Below are 24,522 nucleotides of genomic sequence, written 5' to 3' on the forward strand. Positions count from 1 at the left end.
TCGACCTGCCCCTACAATTTAACCTGCTTCAACACCTCGACCTGCCCCTGCAATTTAACCTGCTACAATCCCTAGACCAGTGCCTGCAATCTAACTTGCTACAACACCTAGAGTTGCCCCTGCAATTTAACCTGCTTCAACACCTCGACCTGCCCCTGCAATTTAACCTGCTACAATCCCTAGACCTGCCCCTGCAATTTAACCCGCTACAATCCCTAGACCTGCCCCTGCAATTTAACCTGCTACAATCCCTAGACCAGTGCCTGCAATCTAACCTGCTACAACACCTAGACCTGCCCCTGCAATTTAACCTGCTACAATCCCTAGACCTGCTCCTGCAATCTAACCTGCTACCACACCTAGACCTGCCCAACCTTTAACACCATCTCACAGCGGCAAATAAGGCTGCTTTTAACAGCGTAACCTGGGGATGCCTGGCAGCTGAGGGGCGGAGTCCAGCCGAGGACCCGCCCAGTCACCCTTCTCACTGTCCATTCACATGCACAAGCTTTCCTTCACTTGAGAACGGTGTGTGAAGAGAGCGTTAGTGAAAGAGGCGAGAACCCAATTCACCACAAAGCAGCACACAGCTGCACAAGCACTTGGTCGTGCAGATTCTACAGAAGGCAGCACAATAACAATAATAATAATAATAATAATAATAATAATAATAATAATAATAATAATAATAATAATGTAGCATAATAAAATGCAAACACGAGACGCACACACACAGACACACACACGAGACGCGTGCACTCACACACGCACACACACAGAGTGAGTGCTGATATGCATTTTAATTAAAACATGTCCATATTCTCCCGTGCTGGCTGTGAGAGTCAGGTCTATTTGCATACATCTGCATGGCATTAGCATGCAGCGCAGCGAGGCTGGATGAAGGAGCCCTTTCCCTTGATCCTTCAGTGCGGAACGCAGACGCCTCTCTGAGCCCGTGGGATTGGCCGGGCTGGGGACCCGGTCACCTGTCGCCCTGGTGACATCTACAGTACTGTGATGTGTACCAGAGTGGACACAAGAACAAAGCACAAACACATCCACACACATACATGCACATGAACGAACACAGACACACACACAGTGCAGAAACCTGAGGGTGGTAGGAATGCCTGTGTTTGAAGTAGGCCCGGGAATGAGTATGTACGTGTGTGTATGTGTGTGTAATGGGGCTCTCCACTGGAAAGACTCTGTTCCTGTATGAATCTATAAATACAGAGCCCAGCTAAACTAGGTAGCAGGCAGGTCAGAGGCAGAATTATGCTAATGTTGTACAGGGGAGGGGGCTGACATTTTAAAAGGCTTGTATGTGCATTTTTCACTCTGCCGCGGTGGATTTTCAGGGACAACAGAGAGGAGAGAGAGACAGAGGCACAGAGAGCCAGAGAGAGAGTTTTTTTTTTTTTTTTTTTTTCTTTTCTTTAAATACATTTGTATTAGTCTAAAAATTATTTGTCTATGAATGTGTGAGAGAGAGAGAGAGAGAGAGTGAGTGAGAGAGTGTGTGCGTGTGTGTGTGTGTGTGTGTGTGTGAATATGAGAGAGCAGGATGTGGCTGTTCCCACCTGGTGAAGTCAGTCATCTCCATCATGATCATGCACATCTGCTTGGCCAGCACGATGATGTCGTTGCCGCTGTCGTCCCACTTGGACACCTCGGCATCCAGCTTGCTCTTCTCCTCCTGGAAGCTGGCCACTTGCTCGGCGATCTTCGCCTTCTCCTCCTGGGGAAGCTCAGCCATGATGGCCTACAGAAGGGGAGGAGGGGGGGAGGGTTAGCACGTTTAGCCTTTTTATTCATTATCCCCTGCCACGCCCACGTTAGCTCGTTAGCACGGGCGGAGGACGCGGGCTAAAAGACAACTGGAGAAGGATAGCCCTGTCGCAACAGCCCAGGAAGAGCTGGAACCAGCCCTGCACCTAGAAGCAAACGTACATTTATTTTACTCATTGCCTGAGGTAATTTGAAGATCAATACGAGCTCCATTCATTTTCCGGCGCTTAATATCCTGTGTAAATGTATCCATCACTTAAGAAAAAATAAAAATTATCCTCCTCAAGACAAATATCAGGGGAAAAGCACTTTCTATTGACTAGCTTTGGAGTGTGTCTAGTGGGCTTAATTTATTAAGGTTTAGATATCTGCCAGGGTAAAAACTTCATTTAAATACATCTGGAGCCGCTTTCTGCCAAACACGCTAACAAGGGTGGCCTTTTGGGGTCTCCCAGGCAACCGAGTCACCCTGTGTTTACTGAAAGGCATCAGGAGAGGGATTTAGCACAACGCAGAATGACTCCAGAACATTACGGCTGTGTGTACTAGGGAAGCAAAGAATTTGATCTTAAGGTGGCAATTCAACCGCATTGATTTGGAATCGATTATAATTGACGAACACAACAATTTCTATAGAAATTTAAATATGCCACTTCTTGAAAATAAATGTGCTGAGAACATTACATTTTGTGTATTGTTTTAATTCTATATTCCACTAATACTGAGTCAATTTCTCCAGTTTTCTAAATAATTTTGTAATGAAGTTAACTGAATCACATGAAAATAACAAAAAGAATCATAATCAAATCAATGTGAGGACCGAGATTTATACCCGTAGCATGTACAAACACACACACAGGGACATGCAATTGGTTAACAATGACTTTAGTATTGGGATTTAAATACGACGGGTCAATTCTGGGTCACTTCGAACCCTCTGCTCAAACTCTGAAAGCAAAACAAGATGGCCGCCACTGAAAGACCTTTAAACTGAAGGCGACCCAGAAAGCTAAGGATAGTGTTTTTCCGCGCATAAAAGCGCTCTCTGTCTCGCTCTCTTTCAAATAATTCAACTCGCCACGACATTCTGTGACATTCATTTTGCGTTCAATGTCTTTAAAATTAATCTCCATAACATTTAATAAAAAGTCTGCCGGAGAGTTTCAAAGAAAAAAGAAAAACTAATTAAAATGCAAAGGTGACATTTTTGTAATACGAGTCCTGGTCAGTGCAGTATTTAATTGCCTATAGTGCCATAGACAGCCACAAAACTGGCGGTTCACTTTAGGACCAGGAACCCATCACAAAAAAAAAAAAACGAATTAATTGGACGCCCTTCCTTTGCGAGTTCTGAATGGCCCACATATCCATAAGATGCACGTTAAAGGCCAACGACGACCACGTCTTCAAACCAGACCCTGGGTTCAAATAGTATTTGTTTTTGGATTCAAATACTTTTCTGCATTTGACTAATTTTGCCTAGTGTATTAGAACCAATTAAGAGAGCCCAAAAAGAGTAAACCCCCACCCAGCTGCTCCTCCGTGCGGGCTCAAATGCACCAGGCAAGCTCAACAGAGCGCAGAAAAAGCATTTGAATCCAAAGCGAAGGCCATTTGGAGCCAGGTGCGGCGGGTTGCTGGCATGTCGGACCGGGCCAGAGATCCCGAGTCTTGTCCCTGAAGGAGGAAAGGCTCTTTCCCCCAGAGGACCTCTTTAGGCCAGCCGCTCTTCCGCGCCCGTCGTCCCTCAGAAACTTCCCGTCGGCTCGGGCTGTGGGAATCCATTTAAATACCCTGGGCTGCGCTGCCGGCTTAATGCGCCTAAGCCCCGCTCCCATTGGCCCGTGTCTCCGTGCATTGCCACGGCAACCGAGCGGAGCTGAGGGAGAGGAGGGGAGGGGGGGGGCTGGCGCTGCGGCCTCGCGGAAAAAAGCCCGCCGGCGCTTCACCTGTTGCCGCGGTTACCCTCCGGCGGCTGGGCGGGCGGTCACATGACCGTCCGCGTGCAGGTGTTAACGGATGAGTGTCGGCTGACACCGCAACGCTGTTTAAGGAGAAGCTCTGCTCTGTGCTTCCCTCAGAGAAGATGGTAATAACTGGGGGTGGATAAAGCAGTAAAATGGCCCAGAAAGCCCATGGGGGGAACCACAGGACACTCCCTAACCAGTGAACGCACATTAAATGCACACTGACCGCACAGACTAAAACCATCAGCCGCATACTAGCCCAAGCAGTCCACCATAAACCCAATTATACCACTGCAGCATATGATTGCAGAATGGCAGTGCTGACTTGCCCAAAAGTACACCTCCCCGCTGTGGTGAAATGTGAGAAATAGGTTTATGTCATTCTGCAGAACTAACATCTCATTTCAGAGACAGCCAGAGTCCGCTATATTCACGCAGAACCACTGAATATTGGCTGAAGGGTTTCCATACCACAGAAACCCCCCCCCCCATAAAACCATTAACACATTCAGTCTTTGCACTCCAATTCCATTAAACATATTGCACATTATTAAAAACCGTATTATTCTTACATCCCCAGCCTGTTAATGCATCGATTCGATACACTAAGGTACACTAATTACCCAGAGTCTACCAACCGTGATATGTCAGAACTAGGCTAACATTACCACTTAAATTCTCAATATAACTGAAAAAGGACAAAGAAACCTTTTTTTTTTTTTTTTTTTTTAAAGAAACACCCCCTCATTTGATTACAATTAAAAGCTTTTTTCCCCCCTCGCCGACTCCTGATGGCAGGCTGATATTCCGTTATTAAAAACTAAATTAGCCAATTAAAAAGCATTTCTGCTTCATAAAATATTATGATTGGTTCTCAGCTGAGTCAGCCGTCATCGGTAACCAAGCCCGATGGAGCCTCCCCCCTCAATAGCTCTCTGGCTATTGACGGTTGGTGGAGGTTGAGGTGGGTGGGGCGGAGTTGTGGTGTGCCCTGATAGGCCGCGACTGTCCTACGTCTGGCCAATGGGACGTCTCACCCGAGCGCTCTTCCCGACGATGAGCTGGTCGTCCTCCGTCTGCACGCTGGTCCTGCTGCGGACGTCGAAGTCCTCGGTCTCGAAGTCGGAGTCGTCCAGCTCCTCCGGGGTCTGCAGGGCGAGGAGAACGTTAGAACGTCATAATGAGAACGCAGAACCCGACAGGTTCACAATACAACACTCAATACGTGGTCGCTCACGTTCGCTAACATATTCAAACATTTTTCTGTTCGCCACGAACATTAGCTAACGTTGGCTAACAGTTTGAAAAGCTAGTGCGCGGCAATTATTTGGCCATTACAATACACTTCAATCAATTTCATATTTGTTCTTACCTAGTAAATCACAGGTAAGCAACGGATCAGCTAGCTGGTTTCGTTAGACCTACGTCGCATCCATTTGTATTAAAAAGGCGTTGGTGGCAAACTAAATTGAATTGTTCAAAATCGTGTAAAATATCAGTTTCCTGCCACGATAGAAGAACCAGAACGGTGTTCCCCCCGATGATGCTAAACCTCAGTTTCATAAGCTGCTTTTATGAAATTAGCGCTCAAAAGCTTTCCTGCTGAGCCCTTTCTCTGTGGGAAGCGCGGGGACTTTGTATTCCTGACGGTGACATCTCGCTTTGTGTTAGTCAGTGCTCAGCAGGTGAGGGCCTCAGCCAAGTGCTAATAACGGCGCAGTGAAACACAACGCGGAAACGGCGTGGGCCTGGTAGTGTGGTGTTCCACAGAGCCATTACAGTGAGTCACGGAACCGGCCCTTCATGATTTAGAGAGGGGGTTTGGGGGAGGCGCGGAACACGGAACCGGGCCCCGTCATGATTTAGAGAGGGGGTTTGGGGGAGGCGCAGAACATGGAACCGTCCTGATTATGATCTACGGTGGGGGCCCTGCTCCCATGCCAACTGAGCGTGCTCAGATGGATGCCTCCCCTGGCCCGCTACGGCACACTGTAAACCCGCAAATTAATTTGTAAATCAAAGGTAATGTGCTGCCCGCACTTTCAGACAGAGGGGGGGGGGGGGGGGGCAGACAAGACACTCATCTGGGATAGGCCTGGAGCCCTGTCCTGTTACTGAGAGAGAGAGAGAGAGAGAGAGAGAGAGAGAGAGAGAGAGAGAGAGACAGACAGAGAGAGAGAGACAGAGGGAGAGAGACAGAGAGACAGAGAGAGAGGGAGAGGGGGAGAGAGAGGGAGAGAAGGAGAGACAGAGAGAGAGAGAGAGAGAGGGAGAGGGAGAGGGAGACAGAGAGACACAGAGAGAGAGAGACGGAGAGAGAGAGACGGAGAGAGACAGAGGGAGAGAGACAGAGGGAGAGAGACAGAGAGAGAGAGAGGGAGAGAGACAGAGAGAGAGAGAGACGTAGAGAGACAGAGGGAGAGAGAGAGAGAGAGAGAGAGACAGAGAGAGAGAGAGACAGAGAGAGAGAGGCGGACAGGCAGGGCGGCGGGAGCAGGGCGGGGCGCTCGCTCCCATTCCCCTCTGCGGCTCTGCCCTTTCCTGTGCTGGCAGCAGCGTGGCCTTTTCCACAGCCTGCGCCGCATGCTAAACACGCCGGCCCGCTCCTGCGCCCCTGCCCGTCACCCAGGGTGACGTCACCCCCGGAGCTCCAGCTCGGCTCCCTGGCCCTGCACTACAGACGACCGCCAAAACCCGCCGGGCTGCTGTGACAAAGCACCGCAGCCGGACAGTAAGGGCGCACTGCGTTCACGGGACGCAGGAAGTGCACTGACGAGGGGCGGGATCCGCACTGGAGAGATTAGGGGACCGCAATAGCTAGTGCATGAATAATTGGGAGGAAATGAACTTTACGAGGAAGAGGAAGTGCATAAATGAGGCACAGGAAGTTCATTAGAGAGACACAGGAAGCAAATTAACGAGGAACAGGACGTTCATTAAAGAGGAAGATAAGAAGAACTTAAATGAGGCACAGGAAGTTCCTTAACGAGGTCCAGGAAATGGACGAATAAGGCACAGGAAGTTCATTAGAGGCGCAGGAAGCACATGAATAAGGAACAGGAAGCACATTAGGAGGTACAGGAAGAACATAAATGAGGCACAGGGAGGTGCAGAAATTGAGCTGGAAGCATGCGGTCCTACGTGCTGTACAGGCTCTGGAGCAGTGCTGCGTAAATCCAGGGCCACCGCTGATCAATTCTGTGTGATCAGCCTCTTAATTTGCATAATAAATCAGCACTAATCAGTAACTCACACACACACACACACACACTGAGCTTCCTGTTTATCGTGCGGGTACAGACGGGCTGAGTTTAGATAAAGAACATTTAGAAGCGAGAGCGCACACAGATTACACGGCTTGAGCTCAGAGGGGTAAATAGGTAAAAATTCGCCCACGCGATTCCATTCGCCCACGCCATTTCAGAAGACAAATCTTCAAAAAACAGCTACATGTCAGAAGCCAAATGAATAATACTTTTAGAACAATTGTAGAATAAAGTTTAAAAAACTGCACACGCAACCGTTTCACGTATAAAAACTTATTTTTTACGTATTTTATACAAATACTACTACAGGGGCCCATTTTGTTTTTTCGCTTCGGTTATCTGTGCTTGTTCATTTCACAGAAAACAAGCCTGTCTGTTTGAGGGGGGGGGGGGGGGGTCAAGTGCAATATTACAATCCCATACGACTCTATCCTCTCTCAAACCCAGGAAATTAGGTTGGGGACTGAGGTGGTCCAGGGTTGTTGTTTGTGCTGTGGGGGGTTCAGTTTGACACGGTCCCGGGGCAAACTGGGTCAGTTCAGCAGCCCCGTTGGCTTCATTCAGAGGTGTAAAATCAAGGTTCAGAAAGTAAAAATCCATCCCAGCATTTTGTTCCAATCACCTGGATTTGCCAATCAGCACAGTTTTTCAGCCAGGAGGAAGAACTAATGACTAAAATCAGCTGGCTGAGTTAATGGTCAGTAGAAATACATGGCAAGGACTTCTGACCCCAGGATTTTACACCTCTGATTCAGCTAGGAACCTGATGATGTGCTTTTATCTGGTTGTGTTCTAACCCTGGAACCCTGGTTCTGCAGGAAAACCGGAACCCAACCAACTCATCAGGGACTGGAGGTTTGGGCAGGGGACAGGGTGAGGCTGGGGACAGGGTTAGGCTTGTGAGCAGAGCAAAGGGTTAAAGAAATATGCAAAAAGTTTCACATCTGACAGACCAGGGGAGTGTTTCAGGAAGCAGGATTGCGGAGTTAGCTGGATAACTCACAGAGTACAACCTGGTACAGCTTATTTATTTATTTATTTATTTTTACTTCAGACCATGTTCCACATTTGGGAGGGTTCTGGGTTTTACATGGTGCATTTATTCAGTACTCCTGCTTTGTGAAACAGGGCGCAGTTCTGACAGCAATGCGCCCAAACGACAACCGCCGCTACAAGAAGAGGAATTCAGACGAACGAGCGCGCATCATCCATTTAACTGGGTTAGGGCCCTTCATGAGCAGTCAGGCTGCCACAAACCCCATGCATTCGGGCGCGCCTCACCCAAAAACCCACATGGCCCACACAATGGGAACAATGTGGCTCTTCTGTTAGCCTCTTCCTGCTACGCCCAGCACAAAGGGTGAGTGGTGGGGGGGGGGGGGGGAGAGCACGCTCCACAGCCCGCAGGCCCGGCCCGATTTCTGGAGCGAAACCGCATTCTTCCGGGCACAACGCGTTCCCCATTCACACGCAGACGGGATTATTAAGGGTGGCCAGATGCATAAAAGCACGCATCAGGGCAATAAAAAAAAATAAAAAGTAAAAAAAAAAATAAAAAGAGAACTGATTTAAATTTACATATAATCAGTGTGATGAGAGGCAAATGGATTATGCCCTTGACTGAAGAGGGCCTTGATGGTTCGCAAAAGTGCTCGAAACAAATTTCATCTTACTGTCAACCGTGGCCTATCAACAGGGAGGCTGCCTAAACCGGCTCTTTACTCATTGGCTAATTGCATTCTTTGGCAGAGACGAGGACTTGGAGAGCCTTATGTAACGATTAAATGATTGCCGAGTGATTATTTTGAAGGTAGAGGGGGCTACACACACTCTCGCCGAAACGTTTATGATGAATTGATCACCGAACGCCGCTCTGGAGACATCTGGACGAGGTCCTTCGGCTGGAGAACACGCGTGATCCGGCTTCGGCTGGAGAACACGCGTGATCTGGCTTCAGGATGCTAGTACTGCTAGTTAAACACAGAACTAAAGGTTTAACGGGTGATTAACAGGTTATTAAACTCTACGTGAGGTAGCGGAACTTCAATGCTCTCGCGTACGTGAGGAAATACGAACATCGCTCGGCCAAGCTTGTGAAACCGTTATTGCGTGGCAACGTCATACAGGTTTGTCTGAGGCAGACTGGAGACTGATGACTAGCCAATAGGAGCACAGGAAACTTAATCCAATTGACTGGGAGGGGAATGTTAATCCATCAGATTAAAAATCCCAGAGCTGCAGAATCTGAGATTAACACAACCTAAGCAGGTTTCGCAGAAACGGGCAGACAGGTGCAGAGACGGGGCGCTTGACCTGTTGCATCACAGGGTCGGATAGCCACGCGAGCCTCACACAGTCTGACTGAGCAACAGACCGGCCAGCGCCTTCTGGAACAGCGCCCTTCCACATCGGCTGTGAACAACGCTAAAGACGAGCGAGCGAAACCACAGCACCGCAACACCTACAGGTGCCAGCCGCAAGCGGTCACAGAGGAACGGGACAAATGACCTCCACACCCACCCCCACACACCCCCACACACCCCCACACACACACACACACACACACACACACACACACACACACACACACACACACACACACACACACACACACTGTCAGACGCAGGGAGACGCTCAGAGGCCGGGACCAGGGAGCACTTACCGAGGTTAAAGACGCTGTCCGTCTCAGAACACCCCGGCCTCTGACACACGTCCCCCCGGATACACCACATATGACCGCCTTTCCTCTGCGCTGTGCTGTTTTCATCTCCACTGTTTAGGGCTCTGTGTGTGTGTGTGTGTGTGTGTGCGTGTGCGCGCGTGTGTGTGTGTGAGCATGTATGCGTGTGTGTGTGTGTGTGTGTGTGTGCGCGTATGTTTGGCTGCGCGTGTGTGTGGCTGAGCATGTGAGGGTCTGTGTATGTGTGCATGCGTGTGTATGTGTCTGTGTGTGTACGTGTACGTGCATGAGAGAAAGAGCTGCCTGCTCCTATTTGGGATGAAAGTGAGAAGTTGCCGCTAAATGCTCTGCATGTTCCCTCTCCCTGAAGGACAGATTATGTAAACTGTAAACTCCCCTCTGAGATCTACTCAAGTGTGCATCCACCGACCCCCTCCCGCACCACACACACACACACACACACACACACACACACATATATATATATATAAATGATCAGCGGTAACCGTGGGACTCCGCGTGTCTGCTCTTGGAGGAGAGCTTACCCAGAACACCCTGCAGTACCTGGCCCTCCTCCTAAAGTGATGTTTGTTGGGGGAGTCTATCAGTTTCTCTCCCTCCTGCCGAGCGGAATCAGGGGCCCTATCCACCACGTCAGCGCACACCTCTCCCCCGCTGGAGACACCGAGGCTTCGCAACCTCCATTACTCACACATACGAGCGCAGATCTCATCTGCAGCTCGTTTAAAAAAACCCAATTACCCACCAGCGCCCCTCCCGCACACACACACACACACACACACGCGACCGAGGAGTTAAGTGCTCCTCACGTTCCCGCAGGTGAAGTGAGTCCTGAGTGTGTGTCCACGCAGGGGTCAAACGGCCTTTGCTGGAGGGGAATCGACTCGAACGCGTACCTGACCCAGACACGGCTTTTAGAGAGGCTGAGATGTACAGAGAGAATGTGAGAGACGGGGGGTGACGTATACGGAGAGACCGTGGGAGAGATGGAGAGAACACCAGCGATGGAGAGAAAGTGAGAGACGGAGATTACATATATGGAGAGACTGTGGGAGAGAATGCAGGCGATAGAGAGAGAGAATGTGTGAGAGATGAAGAGAACATGAGGGATGGAGAGAAAGTGAGATAGATGGAGTGGGAGAGATAAAGAACGTGAGAGAGAAATGGAGAGAATGCGAGGTGGATGGAGAGTGGGAGAGAAAGAACGTGAGATAGAAATGGAGAGAATGCGAGGTGGATGGAGAGTGGGAGAGATAAAGAACGTGAGAATGCTTGAGAGAAGATGACATGAGGGCTGGAGAATGGGAGAGATGGAGAGAACGAGAGAGATCGAAATGGACTGTGAGATGGAGAGAATGTAAGAGCATGAGATGGAGAGAATGTAAGAGTTAGAGATGGAGAGAATGTAAGAGTTAGAGATGGAGAGAATGTAAGAGTTAGAGATGGAGAGAATGTAAGAGTTAGAGATGGAGGGAATGTAAGAGTTAGAGATAGAGAGAATGTGAGAGCTATAGATGGAGAGAATGTAAGAGCGTGAGATGGAGAGAATGTAAGAGTTAGAGATGGAGAGAATGTAAGAGTTAGAGATAGAGAGAATGTGAGAGCTAGAGATGGAGAGAATGTAAGAGCGTGAGATGGAGAGAATGTAAGAGCTAGAGATGGAGAACGTGAGAGCTAGAGATGGAGAATGTAAGAGTGTGAGATGGAGAGAATGTAAGAGCATGAGATGGAGAGAATGTAAGAGCGTGAGATGGAGAGAATGTAAGAGCGTGAGATGGAGAGAATGTAAGAGCTAGAGATGGAGAGAACGTAAGAGTGTGAGATGGAGAGAACGTGAGAGACGGAGAATGGGAGAGATAGAGAGAACGTGAGATAGAAATGGAGAGCAGGGGAGGGTGAGACGGAGGGAAGATGAGGGGGAGAGCTGAAGGGAGGGGCCCCTCAGCGGTCGGCGGAAGGTTCCGGGCCCCCGCATTAAACACGCGGCGCTGATTAACTCGCTCCTGGGCAGGAAGGCCTCTCCCGGTAATGGGCTCAATAAAATGGCCGTCTGAACGCCCCCCGCTCACTCCGTAACGACGGCGCGGTTCTTTGTGTTCAGAAGGCCTGGGGGCCATTAGGCCCGACGCCCACGCCCGCACCCCGTCTCTGGAGCCATCCCGCCCCCCCCAACGAACACTAACCCAAAGGTACGAACGCTGACGGAGGGGGAGAGAATAACCCGGTCAATTAGGCCGCTGCTTGTCTGCAATGCCGGAGGCAGCCCTGGCCACTCATGCTGCATGAAGTGGACTGTTTTACAGTGAAAACACAACGGAACAGATAAGGACATCAACACTTTTAAACCGTGAACAAATATAACCGTGGTAAATATCCACATTTGAACAAGCTTGCCAGATAATCCCAATATTTCAGTTAGAAGTAGCGACTGAATGCTTTATGTAGTTGGTGTTCTTATGAGTATTCAAAAGAATTTTGGAAAAGACCTTTAATCATCTCTTTTGATTCTTTAAAAGACTAGATTATTTTTCCCTGCGTAATTTTGCAGAGAAACGAGTGCATTAATTTATCATTAAATGCATTGCTATCACCCCCCTGGTGAGTTGCTGTGCTTCAAACTAAATCTCGCAGTGAGATCAGTTCTGATTTGAAGTTAAAACGATCTCAGAGGAGAAAGCAGACAGGTTTAACTCTTCAAAGAGTAAGGTTTTTTTGGGAATTTTTTGTCAGTGCTCTAGAAATCCATTCCTTACAACTACCAGCAGCGACTGTTACATCATCATTAGAATATTCAAATAAAAACATTCTAATCACATATTTGTGATCTCGCCCCATAACCCTTTGAAGAATAAGCTCTTTTGGAATGTTTTTGGTAAGAGTTCTAGACCCCATTTCTTACAATAACTGACTGCGATTGTTACATCATCATTAGAATGTTCAGTGAGAATATTCTAATCGCATACGTGTGATGTCACACCTTCACATTCCCCCGGTGTTTCTGTAATAGCCTGCAGTCTAACAGCACCGCTAGGCTGCTGATGGGACATTTATATCAGTATGTAGAAGGCGATGACATTACCAGGTCATTTAACTAAGAGATCATGAGTGCTTATCCATCTTATCACACGTGTGTGATGCTCACCTTGTTAAGTCATGTGCATGTGTGAGTGTGTGTGCATGTGTGTGCGTGTGTGTGTGTGTGTGTGTGTGTGTGTGTGTGTGTGCGTGCGTGTGTGCGTGCGTGTGTGTACGTGTGTGTACATCTGTGTACGTGTGCATGCGTGTGCATGTGTGTGCGTGTGGGTGTGTGCGTGTGCGTGTGCGTGTGCCTGTGTGCGTGTGGGCGCAGGACTCACCCTGATCATCAGCACGGCCTTGCGGATGTCTCTCACGCCGTCGTACACCAGCCGCGAGGCGTCGATGAACTCGTTCTCGTCCACGGGCAGGGTGGGGTTGGCACTCAGGGCCTCTACTGCAGCCTCCACTTGTTCGGTGAAGCGGGGCATCACTGTGGGGTAACAAACGCACAGCGAATACGTCAGACTCTATTCTGACATCACTGTGGGGTAACAAACGCACAGCGAATACGTCAGACTCTATTCTGACATCACTGTGGGGTAACAAACGCACAGCGAATACGTCAGACTCCATTCTGACATCACTGTCAGGTAACAAACGCACAACCGCGTATGCCAGACTCCATTGTGACATCACTGCCAGGTAACAAACGCACAACCGCGTACGTCAAGACTCCGCTCTGACATCACAGCTAGATTCACAAAGTAACAGTCCTCCCTGGTATTTTGCTCATTAGCACAATTTCCCAGCGAGGAGATGGAGGTAATTAGTGAAAACAGCTTGCCAACTTAATGGGCGGAAGTAAAGGCCCTACCACAAGGAGAACTATAAATAAGTTGTTTTAAAAATCGGTCCAACTCAAGTGGATAGCGGAGTGCACACCACAACTATAACAACGAGTCATGAACAATACCACTGGGATTTCAGAGCGTTTTTTTTTTCAGTTGACAATCAAAATCCATCCAAATTTACTGGGCGTCACGTTCAAAATGGCAGATAACACAGCCAGAAGGCTATTTACAGAACGTTACCTTTCATGGTTGTGGATGCTCACATCGTTATCATTATAGCTACAGTTATAGTTCTAGGTGTGGACAGGGCTTAACACATGCCAGGACTATAACTTTCTGACCCCTGGACTTTCCAACTCCGCTGGGGTTCACTCGACTGTGACATCACTAAAACCGTGAGATTCTTTTCTCATTGTGATCGAACAGTTGAGAAATCCTACATCAATTCACAGACATTCGAGTGACTATGAGAATGAGTGGATATGTATTCTTTATGGTGGTAAATGGAATATGTTGCTGTGCTCTCTCACGGACCTTCACCCTCCTGCACCTGATGTACTTTCTCAAAGGCGCGCTGCACATCTGCTCTGAGTAAACAGGCTGCAGCCCCGCCTGATTAATAACCACTCAGACGCACAAGAGCAGGCAGAGTAGATCTGGAGGACGGAGTTAAACAGAAGGAGGAACCGCTGTTTTTAGAAGGGTTTTCTAGTGCTAAGCGGGCGGGGAAAGGCGATCTTTAAATCATTAATGAGGCAGTGTACCAATGATTAAAAGTGAAACGGGCACTCTGGGTTTATTTTAATCTATTTATTCCGCTTCTGCCGTCGGGTTGGCTTCCGGGCTCTGTTAGACGGCCGCTGAGGGTAGTTTTCGGGGGGGGGGGGGGAGCATCGCAGGACACGCGCCCGGGGTCTGTGGGAAACGGGCTGCTGGGATACTCCGAGAACCAGGAACAATGCCCTCCCCGACTCACAACAGCCTGCGTTTGCAAACTCTGGTGAGGGTAGAGGGGAGGGCTTCTGGGGGTACAGGTGAGAGTTTAGGAAGAAAGGCAGAGGGTGAGGGTTTCTTTGGGGGGGGAAAGGTGAGGGTTCTGGGGGGGGAAGGACACACGTGAGGCTTTCGGGAGGAAGACAGAGGTGAGTGTTTCTTTGGGGGGAGGACATCGGTGAGAGTTTTGGGAGAAGGACAGAGGTGGGGTTTTTCTGAGGTGAAAGATGAGGGTTCTGGGGGAGAATTTCCGGGGGGACAGGTGACTGTTCTGGGGGGAGGACACAGGTGAGAGTTTTGGGAGAAGGACAGAGGTGAAGGTTTAAGGTTTTGGGAGGACATAGGTGAGAGTTTTGGGAGAATGACAGAGGCGGGGGTTTAAGGTTTTGGGAGGACAGAGGTGAGAGGTTAGGGAGAATGACAGAGGTGGGGGTTTAAGGTTTTGGGAGAACATGGGTGAGAGTTTTGGGAGAAGGACAGAGATGAAGGTTTAAGGTTTTGGGAGGACATAGGTGAGAGTTTTGGGAGAAGGACAGAGGTGGGGGTTTTAGGGAGGGGGGAGGTGGGGGTTTGGCTTCTGCCAGTGGGTTGGGGCGCTTTGAAAGCAGCTAGCCACAAAGTCACAGTCACACTCTCAGAGGGGCTGACTGACTGCAGGGGAAAGAGGGTTACTGCAGGACATTCTGCTGATTAAAGCACAGCTCTCTCAGCGCCAGGGTTTAGGGCAAGTGTGTGTGTGTGTGTGTGTGTGTGTACACGCTTCTGTGTGTGTGTGTGTGTGTGTGTGTGTGTGTGTACACGCTTTTCTGTGTGTGTGCATGTGTACACGCTTTTCTGTGTGTGTGCGTGTGTGCATGTACACATGTATGAGAGATACACAGGTCCCCTGTGATCTATAATTATCAGAAACACAATGGCAGCAGGGCCAGACACTCAGATTCACCATGGCTACGCTGCTCCAGCAACACCAGTAATTATAACACGAGGGCTCTTAATTCACACGCTCTGCACGATCATTCAAACCAGAGAGACAGAGGGGAGAGAGAGAGAGAGAGGGGGAGAGAGAGAAAGAGAGGGAGAGAGAGAGAGAGAGAGAGAGAGAGAGAAGGAGAGAGCGAGACAGAAGGAGAGAGGAGAGAGAGACGAGACAAAGGAGAGAGAAGAGTGAGAGAGACAGAGAGGAGAGCAAGAGAGCGAGAGAGAGAAAAGACAAGAGACAGAGAGAAGGGGAGAGAGAAGGAGAGGGAGAGACAGAAAAGAAGAGAGAGGGAGCGAGTTTGAGTTGTAAGCCACATTTATTGTGACACTGCAACTTAACATCACAGGCCATTTCATGCAGAACAAAACCAAAACACACAAATCTACAAAACAAACACAAAGCAAAACAGAAAAACGGAGCATGCGCGCACACGCACACACACACACACACACACACACACACACACACACACACACACACACACACACACACACGAGAGACAGAGAGAGACAGAAACAGAGAGAGAAAGAAAGAGAAAGAGACAGAGACACACAAGGTCCCAGTGTCGTCCCGCTCACCCGTGTCGGTCAGGAGCTTGGTGGCTTCCAGAACCTTCTCGGTGTAGACGCCGGGCTCGTAGTTGTCCATCTCGGAGGTGACCACGTGGACCACGCGGGCGGCTCGACCGCGGATGGCCCCGGCCGTGCGGTCCAGACCGTCCACGTCCTTCTCCTGCAGCGCGATCACGCACTTGTTCACGTCCTCCAGGATGTGGTTCTCTGTGGGAGAGAACGCCTTGTTCAACGCGAGCGTGCGGTGGACGACCGCGTGTGTCTGGGGCGTGTGTGTGCGTTCATGGGACTGCGCTTGTGTGTGAGACAGAGTGTGTTTGTGAGTGGGGGCGTGTGCGTATCAGTGCATGCGTCTGTGCTTTGTGTGTGGTTGTGCACGTGTATGAAGGTGTGTGTGTGTGTGTGTGTTTAACGCACTCTCAGGCATTAAGAGGGCAGCTTTACAGGGCTCTTCTCAGGAGTGTCCTTGGGCCCAAAGACACACTCCTCTAAATGAAAACCATGCCTGAGCAAGCACATTTGTGTGTGTGTGTGTGTGTGTGTGTGTGTGTGTGTCTGTGTGTGTCTGCGTGTGCATGTGCGCATGTGTGTGTATGTATGTCCGTGTTTGTGCGTGCGTGTGTGTGTGTGTGTGTGTGTGTGCAACAGTGGAATCAGTATAAACATAGGGGTGTGGTGACAGAATGCCGATGGCCAGTGTATTCGTGCTGATGCCAGACTCCTTTTGTCTGCCAGAGGGCACTGAAGAAGCACGACCTAATTGGTCGACGCCGTTGGCGCTTATAGCTTGTAGCTAAACACACTGGAGGACTTGCCGTGCACCTTGAAGGTGACAGCTATACTCGCGAACACAGCCTATAGCTAGCGGCGTTTGCTTAAAATGTGAAACGCGCTTTGGCTAAAAGCACCTGTCAAATGACTAAACTGTACATTCTAATCTTACCGTCAGATTTAAAACAAATTCTAAGGTCAACAGGCAGCCCAGAATTCCCAGCGGGGGAAGGTCGGGATTCCCCCAGCTCCTGACGGCCGGGCCCTTACCCGAAACGCACAGGAAGTCGTCGATGGAGGTGATGTCATCGACGGCGTCGGTGAGCACGTGCACTTGCTTCTCCCATTGGTCCTTGAACAGGTCCATGTTGTCCAGAGCCACCTTACTGTTGGGCTTAGCGGCCAGGGCCAGGGCCGCGTTAATCACCTGCAACAGCGCGTGACGCGCACGTTAAGAACGCGCTAAGCCGTGACGCGCCTGAGAGGACAGACGAGCTGGACACGGGGAGACACAGAACTTCCGGATGTCACCGCCGTTTTGATTTACAGCTGTGTGATACGGGGAGAGTGTTCAGCTAGAAATAATCAAAGTCTTCTCCCTCCTTCTCACAGGTTCCGGGTAAAGATAATGTGGCTGGGGCACGTCGGCTCCGTTTGCGGGAAGGTAGCGGGGGCAATGAGGACCACGCCGACTGGTGCACACAAAGCGGACACCTGGACCGATTCTTAACCTCCTAAGACCCGCACTCTTTTTTGGTATGCATTTTTAATTTCTCTTTGCTATTTGGGCTTATTGGGACCTGATAAGTATAAAAACTAAGCATCATCTTTTGACATGATGTCGTTTTTGAGAAAAATTATGTCCACATATGTGGACTCTCGGTCTTAAGAATTAAGTATTATGGTTGTACAGCCCAAAATGTGGAGTCCACGCATGTGTACGTCAGGTCTTAAGAGGTTAAAGCAGTCCAGGTGTGCCTTCTCAACCATTAGGCGTGGTCCCCCCGCAAATGAAGCCGACGTGGCACGCACGTTAAGCACACGCTAACGGCTCATTAAGCACGCGCTAAACCGCACGTTAAGCTGCCGGCTCCCGCCAACCTTGCCGCGGGCACCACGTGGCTTTGTGAAAATCAGGGCACGTTTCCCACAATGCATTGTAATTCATCACCGCAGCCGTTACGCCCCGGTGTCCCCGGTGAATTCCGCGGCCCCCCCCTCCCCTCCCTGCCCAGATTTGCGGGGATCAAAGCGGGGGGTGGATGGCGGCGATTAGGCGGATTAAAGGGACGCTGGGTAACGGCGAGGGCTTCACCTGGGGGCAGAGTGTCTCCAGCTGGGAGGCAGCCATGCGGACCAGCTTCACGCCTTCGTCGTTGTTGGAGATGGAGCAGGCTAGGTTAGCCACCTGCGGGAACACAAACAGAGCTCTGGCACTGTCTATACATACCGCAACGTATATGTACAGCAAGCACACGGCAAAGCTGGCAGTCTGTCAGCACACACACACACAGCATGCCAGCAGTCAGGCAATAACGTAACCCCGCACACACATACATAAGCTCTCTCGGAAAAACACAGCACGTGCATACCGTGGACTGCAACCTGGCAGTCTATCAATGAACACGCACACAATGCCAGCAATCAGGCAATACTGTTACGGTAACCACACACACACACACACACACACACACACACACACACACACACACACACACACACACACACACACACACACAGTAACAGCCGCACACTGCATTTTGGGACTCTCTCATAAACAAGCGAGAAAAGGAAGCAAAACCACACAGAAAAAAAAAAAAGGAAAAAACAACAAACTGCAACATTTTTTGATATTCTCAGGCTTGAATTTTTTTTTGTTGAATTACTACTGGGAAAACCGGAAAAAAACACCTACTGCATTAAATTTGAGTACAAAACACATTTTATTTTAGCTACTAGTATTTATTATTTCATCAAACTGTTCCCGCATTGCGTGCGTCATGAATTCTCACATGAATACTATTTTAATGTATAAAAATTTACGAGCACAATATTATCAGCGAAAAGCAGGAGTGTATTTTGGAAGCGGACAGTGTTCAGGCGAAGGGACGGAGGTTCGGCAGGCGAGAACGCAGTCGCGCACACGCCCCTGAGAGCAGGGCCGAACACTGATTAAAATACTTCTGCGTTTTACTGAGCTTGTCTGGTGCATTGGAACCTATGAAACACTCTCAAAACGTGGGAACCGCACCTCCTGGTCCTCTTGGTCGGCTCGATGGCACCAGGCAGGTTTAATCGAGCACAGAAAAGCATTTAAATCCGAGACGCACACTATTTAAACTGCGGTCTGCGGTGTGGCGTGCGGGCTTCTGTGCGTGTGACATCACGTTAATGCCGTGTCAACATCCCCTCTGGGAGCCGCACGCCGCCTTTCCCTGGGAAGGGAATCCGATTTATCCGGCGGATTAAAATCCACACCGGCCCCATTCCCCATATTCCCAGGGCCGAGTGGGTGAGAAATCCATTAAAACCTCTGTGGCGATGGGGATGTGGACCGGTATCCGTCGCCATTAAAGGAAAAACATGAAAACAATAATAATCTATCGGCTCTCTTTGTTCCAGAGATGTTCCTTTGTAATTGGAACAAACATTGCTTTACGAAAGCAAATTACAGACCTATTTTAATGCGCTGCTCTGTAACATGCTGATAGTTCTAATCATTCCGTAGGTAATTATCTGGTCATTTTGAGCCATGGCGGGTTATTTACCGCTTTTGAAGATTCGTTCCGGCTAAGAAACGCGTTTCGAAGCCGGCCTTTTGAACCTAGAGCTGGATCCGGTCCGCTCATCCGGGTGGGCAGACGGGCAGGTGCCCTAAGCGCAGGTGTTAACGTGCGCGGGCGCATACGCGCACAGACGCACCCTCGAAATAAACGCATTTATCGATGGATTTGTCGACGTGGCGAAACGGATGGCCGAATAGCGCGTTGAAAACGGTGAAGGGGAGACCCGGGAGTGTTTTTCCTCTGATAACTAACCTTCGGACGCCGGCGCGGCAAATGGCTTTTAAATCACGCCCGTGCCGCGTCACGTGTTAAACGCCGCCGGGCTGTGTTCTGCCATCGGTCTCCCGCATTTCCGTAAAAAAGGCCTTTTAAAAAAATTATAAATAAAAAAAATTTCATTCACGGGTGCATGCCGCCCATATTCCCAGTGAAGCGTGTTTAACAGTCTACGCTAGCCCACGACGGCTCAAAATGTCCTCCACAGACTTCCCCTAAATCAGGGATGGGAGGGGGTGCCGGGTCCGCTGGTTTTTTTTGGCACATTTCTGGGCGCTTACGAGCCTGGTTTCAACTCATCGACCGGCCCGGTCCAAACGCTGGCAGCTGATTGAAGGCGAAACGTTGTCGCTGGCGGAAGACGGTCGTCTGTTACGGAACGGTTGCGGTCGGGTGACTGGGGTTTCACGGAGAGCGGTGGTCCCCATGGGCCGACGGAAAGAACAGACGCGCACTGAACACTGGAGCAAGGAGCGGAGTCCAGGGAACGCAGGAACGCAGAAGATGCTCCGAGAAAAATACAGATATTTATCGAACTGCTCGGTTAACGCTTCGACCGCACGGGTCTTCTTCAGAAAAATGCTTTTCAAGCAAGCCGGTTTAAATTGCACCTTAAGTGACCGCGCGGTTCGATAAATATCAGTATTTCATGGAGCATTGAGCGAGCCTTTTCGGCTTTGCACGTGGTTTCCCATGGTGCACTGTGATGCTGAAAACGGCCCATCGGTGACCCTCATCGACGCTCTACGACCGGAGCTCCGAGCGGGTGGAGGCGCTCTGTATCTACAGCGACCTTCGACTCGAACGCGCTCCATCGATCGGCTCGACTCACAAGAAATGCACATGCTGTGAGATCCAGCACAACGTCAACTTTTTCTTTTAAATAAATAAATTACTTGGACAGCGTGTGTTTACCTTTAGGCTACGCGCTCATTGGGCACGCTGGTTTATCTGGGGCAGGGGAGCACTGAGATGTCAGGAGTTTGTAATGCGGAGGGAAACGAGGCTTTAATAACGGGGCAGAAGCGATCCTACAGGAAACGCTGCGCTGGGTGTGTGAACTCGGGTCTGTGTGTTGTGAGGACAGCGTACGCTGAGTGTGTGGGCTTCCTGCGCATCCTTCCTCTGTAACTTTCCCCTCCCGCTCCCTTTCTCTGATGTGAGAAACAAATCCATACCAGCTCCAAAATAAGGACAGACAGACAGACAGACAGACAGACAGACAGACAGACAGACAGACAGACAGACAGACAGACAGACAGACAGACAGACAGACAGACAGACAGACAGACAGACAGACAGACAGACAGACAGACAGACAGACAGACAGACAGACAGACAGACAGACAGACAGACAGACAGACAGACAGACAGACAGACCCCCGCGCGCACACACAAGGCTCCAGTATTATTGGCACTCTGGCACTGAATACACATATAGACGGATAGAGAACTTGCCACAGTTCTTCTGCACTGTCTTTTAGCTCCCCAGGTAATCCCAGACAGTCACAATCAAGTCTTTATCAGGAAAGAGGTCTATTGGCTTTATATGTTACTTCATTTTAATGAAATACTCCAAAATTCTTAACATTCAATTTATCCTACTGACTATCTAATGCAGAAAAAATAAACATCCAATACCAAACTTATAGAAGAAATATCGACGGTGCCGAAGACGGTTGCACAGAACTGTAAAGCATTCCCGAGGTCTGGTGGAGCTCGGAAACATGCCTCCGCTATATTTGTGTGCGGCGGGAACCAGAACCGACTGCAGTGTTCGACAACGCACCAAAACAAATAATAATAGCGATAATAAACAAATATTCCCAATCGCACACACCTGAGATGAATGTGTTCATAAACAGCGCGTGAGAGAGGGCGAAACGGCCTGTGAAGACCGCAATGAGCCGCGCGGTGAACCGCGCGAGACCGCACACGTCTCGCCCTCACCCCCCGTATAAAAACTCATCGGCGCTCCAGCCGATGTAATGTGTGCGAAGGGGCGGTGCGCGGCAGGTAAATCAAAACATTTAACACCCACACAGCGTAATGTCCTCGTTTTCCATCTCGTAGTCTCAAAAGACTTCTATTCAGGGATCCTATTTTTAATGTTCGACTCGAAGGCAATATTTAGCCTTACCTGGAGGAAGTCCAAAATATTAAATCAAGGAATATACAGAGTGAGGGATGGCCAGACTGAGGGAGGTACTAAAACAGGATGAATGTCTTAGAGGCTTCTGTGTATCGCAAGGTGGGTGAAGGCTCGCTGACGGACACACACACACACACACACACACAGACACAACAGACACAACAGACACAACAGACACAACAGACACAACAGACACAACAGACACACTCACGCATACACAAACTGACGCACACTCACACACATGCGCACTAACACGCACGCACGCACACATGCACACACACGCACACTCTCCCTTGCAAACAAGCACACACACACACACACACACACACACACACACACACAAACGTACACAGACACACAGCAGTCGTGTAACAAACCCACACAAGTGAGCACAGACAAACACATGTACACACATGCGCACTCATCCAAACACTGACACAATTAATATTCTAGTTTACACTTCATAGAAAAACTTCATCGAACGATTCATAGCTAAAGTGAACACTCGGTCTGTTCAAAGCGCTGAATCTTTAAGGAGGCTACAGCAGCTGCTGCTGTCTGTCACCGCAGACTTCAGTCAGTCTGGATCAAATTAACACAAATGTTTTAGTCATAAATCCAGAGATTTGGGAACAAAGCAAAAAAGCTTTCATCTGCCGTGACGAGCCAAAAATTGACGGCGAGTTTGGCACCTTTTGCACTCTCATCCATTTGTTCCCCACTCGTGTATATGCAGTAATGACATAATTATGTACAAAACACCCAGGGAGACTATCTAACAGGGCTCATTATAGTTCCACATCCATCCAATATTAGCTGGGTCAGCCAGCGAAATCTTTCCCTTTCACGTTTGCTCTTACTTAAAACATTGAGCGCCTGTTTCGCAAACAAGAAATTGAGCCTTGTCCTAGACCAGGTTCAAAATTTCACGAGATTTTCCGCACAAAACTCGATTTAGTCCAGGACTGAGCTTAAGCGGCGTCTGAAACCGGCCCTTAGAAAGCTTAGCTGCAAAAGTATCACCGCAGCTGTGGAATTTGAGGAATTTGGTGGGCCAAAAACGACACACACGTTCACAATTCGCACCGCCATCTTGTAGCTAAACAAACCCTGCACAAGGGTACTCATTTTATAATTCTGCTTTGAGAATAAGTGCTTCAGCACAAGGTCCATGCTGTGAGTATGCTCAGCCTATTAATATGGAACTTAATTTAGTGATTTATTTCTCACCCAGTGGCCACTGCGGTTTATTTGGTCACTGTGTGGAATAGCTTGTGAGGTCATGTAAAGGAGGCAGAAACTCTGGGGGTTTTCAAGAGCAGGCTTGATACAGTGCTGCTGGATATAACCCATCTTTTAGGTAAACTCAGCATTAAGTACAGTGTATTGGTAAGAAAAAGGCAGGCATTTCCTGGCTGAATCGCCTATTCTCATCCTCACTTAATGTTAGGTTGCTAATTTACGTACGTGGTAGAGGCAATTAATGATGAATGAGCCTGGCCGTCGTCCAATCAGAACCCAGCTTTACCCCGTGGACGCGTGGTTGCCGCGGCGATAACGAGATCCTCGCCGGAGTTAAAGCAGGCCAGAGTCTCAGCCGCCGCTTCTTAAACAGATTATTCTTTAAAAGATTATTTACCACCTTTTAATTTCCCTGCGGAGGCACTCATTTCCTGGGCAGCGGTGCGGTATTCCCATTCCGGACGCGTTAATGGAGCGTGCGGGCTTCCGAGGGCCTCCAGACCGCCACGCAAATTGGGAGATGCTTATTCCGGGCACATCCCGGCCCCTCTCCCGCGCCCCACCCTGGCTCTACCCTCTCTCCTGCGGGAAACCGTCTGAGAACACGGACGGGCTACAAGCCCTGGCAAATGGCCTCATCTGCCTGTGCCCAAAAGCTTTGGCCATGCAACATACGGTTTGCATTATGCGTTATCTAGCTGATGCTTTTACCCACCTGGAGCAAAGTGGGGTTAAGGGCCTTGCTCAAGGGCCCCTTGGTCACGCACCTTAACCACTACGCTACAGGTAACGGACACGTGATCCGAAGTGGACACTTGGCAAACTAATGCAAGGGTGTCCCGGAGGGCCGCAGTGTCAGAGGGTATTTGTGGTTTCCTTTCAATCGGCCAATTAAAGCCTTAAGAACAATGTGTGCTTTTTGGCCAATGAAAGACTAGCAATAATCACTTGTGCTGAAACACGTTGAAAGCCAGCAGACACTGCGGTCCACCAGGAAGGCAGCGACACCCCTGCACTAATGCATTCCATTTAGCTGTTCCTAAATATTTTTCCAGTTAGCACGCATTGATTTTCAGCAGGAAGAGTTCTGTAGGGAGTCTGTGTCAATGGGAGCACAGCAGAACCCAGCACACACGTACTCAAGAGCGCGCGCACGC

General features: G+C 49.4%; 1 protein-coding gene across 2 annotated transcripts in view; it reads right to left on the reverse strand.

The window, feature by feature from the left end:
* Positions 1–24,522, reverse strand: part of ctnna1 (catenin (cadherin-associated protein), alpha 1) — a 115,106-nt gene that overhangs the window by 21,001 nt on the left and 69,583 nt on the right. For both annotated transcript variants that reach the window (XM_061235033.1, XM_061235034.1), the window contains 6 exons: positions 18,225–18,317; positions 17,180–17,336; positions 16,145–16,345; positions 13,082–13,233; positions 4,796–4,906; positions 1,584–1,765 (listed from right to left, as the gene is read on the reverse strand). In XM_061235033.1, coding sequence (XP_061091017.1) covers positions 1,584–1,765; positions 4,796–4,906; positions 13,082–13,233; positions 16,145–16,345; positions 17,180–17,336; positions 18,225–18,317 — 896 coding nt within the window. The remainder of the gene's footprint in view (positions 1–1,583; positions 1,766–4,795; positions 4,907–13,081; positions 13,234–16,144; positions 16,346–17,179; positions 17,337–18,224; positions 18,318–24,522) is intronic.

The sequence above is a fragment of the Conger conger genome, chromosome 3 (assembly GCF_963514075.1).
Source record: "Conger conger chromosome 3, fConCon1.1, whole genome shotgun sequence".
In the NCBI taxonomy this organism is placed as follows: domain Eukaryota; kingdom Metazoa; phylum Chordata; class Actinopteri; order Anguilliformes; family Congridae; genus Conger; species Conger conger.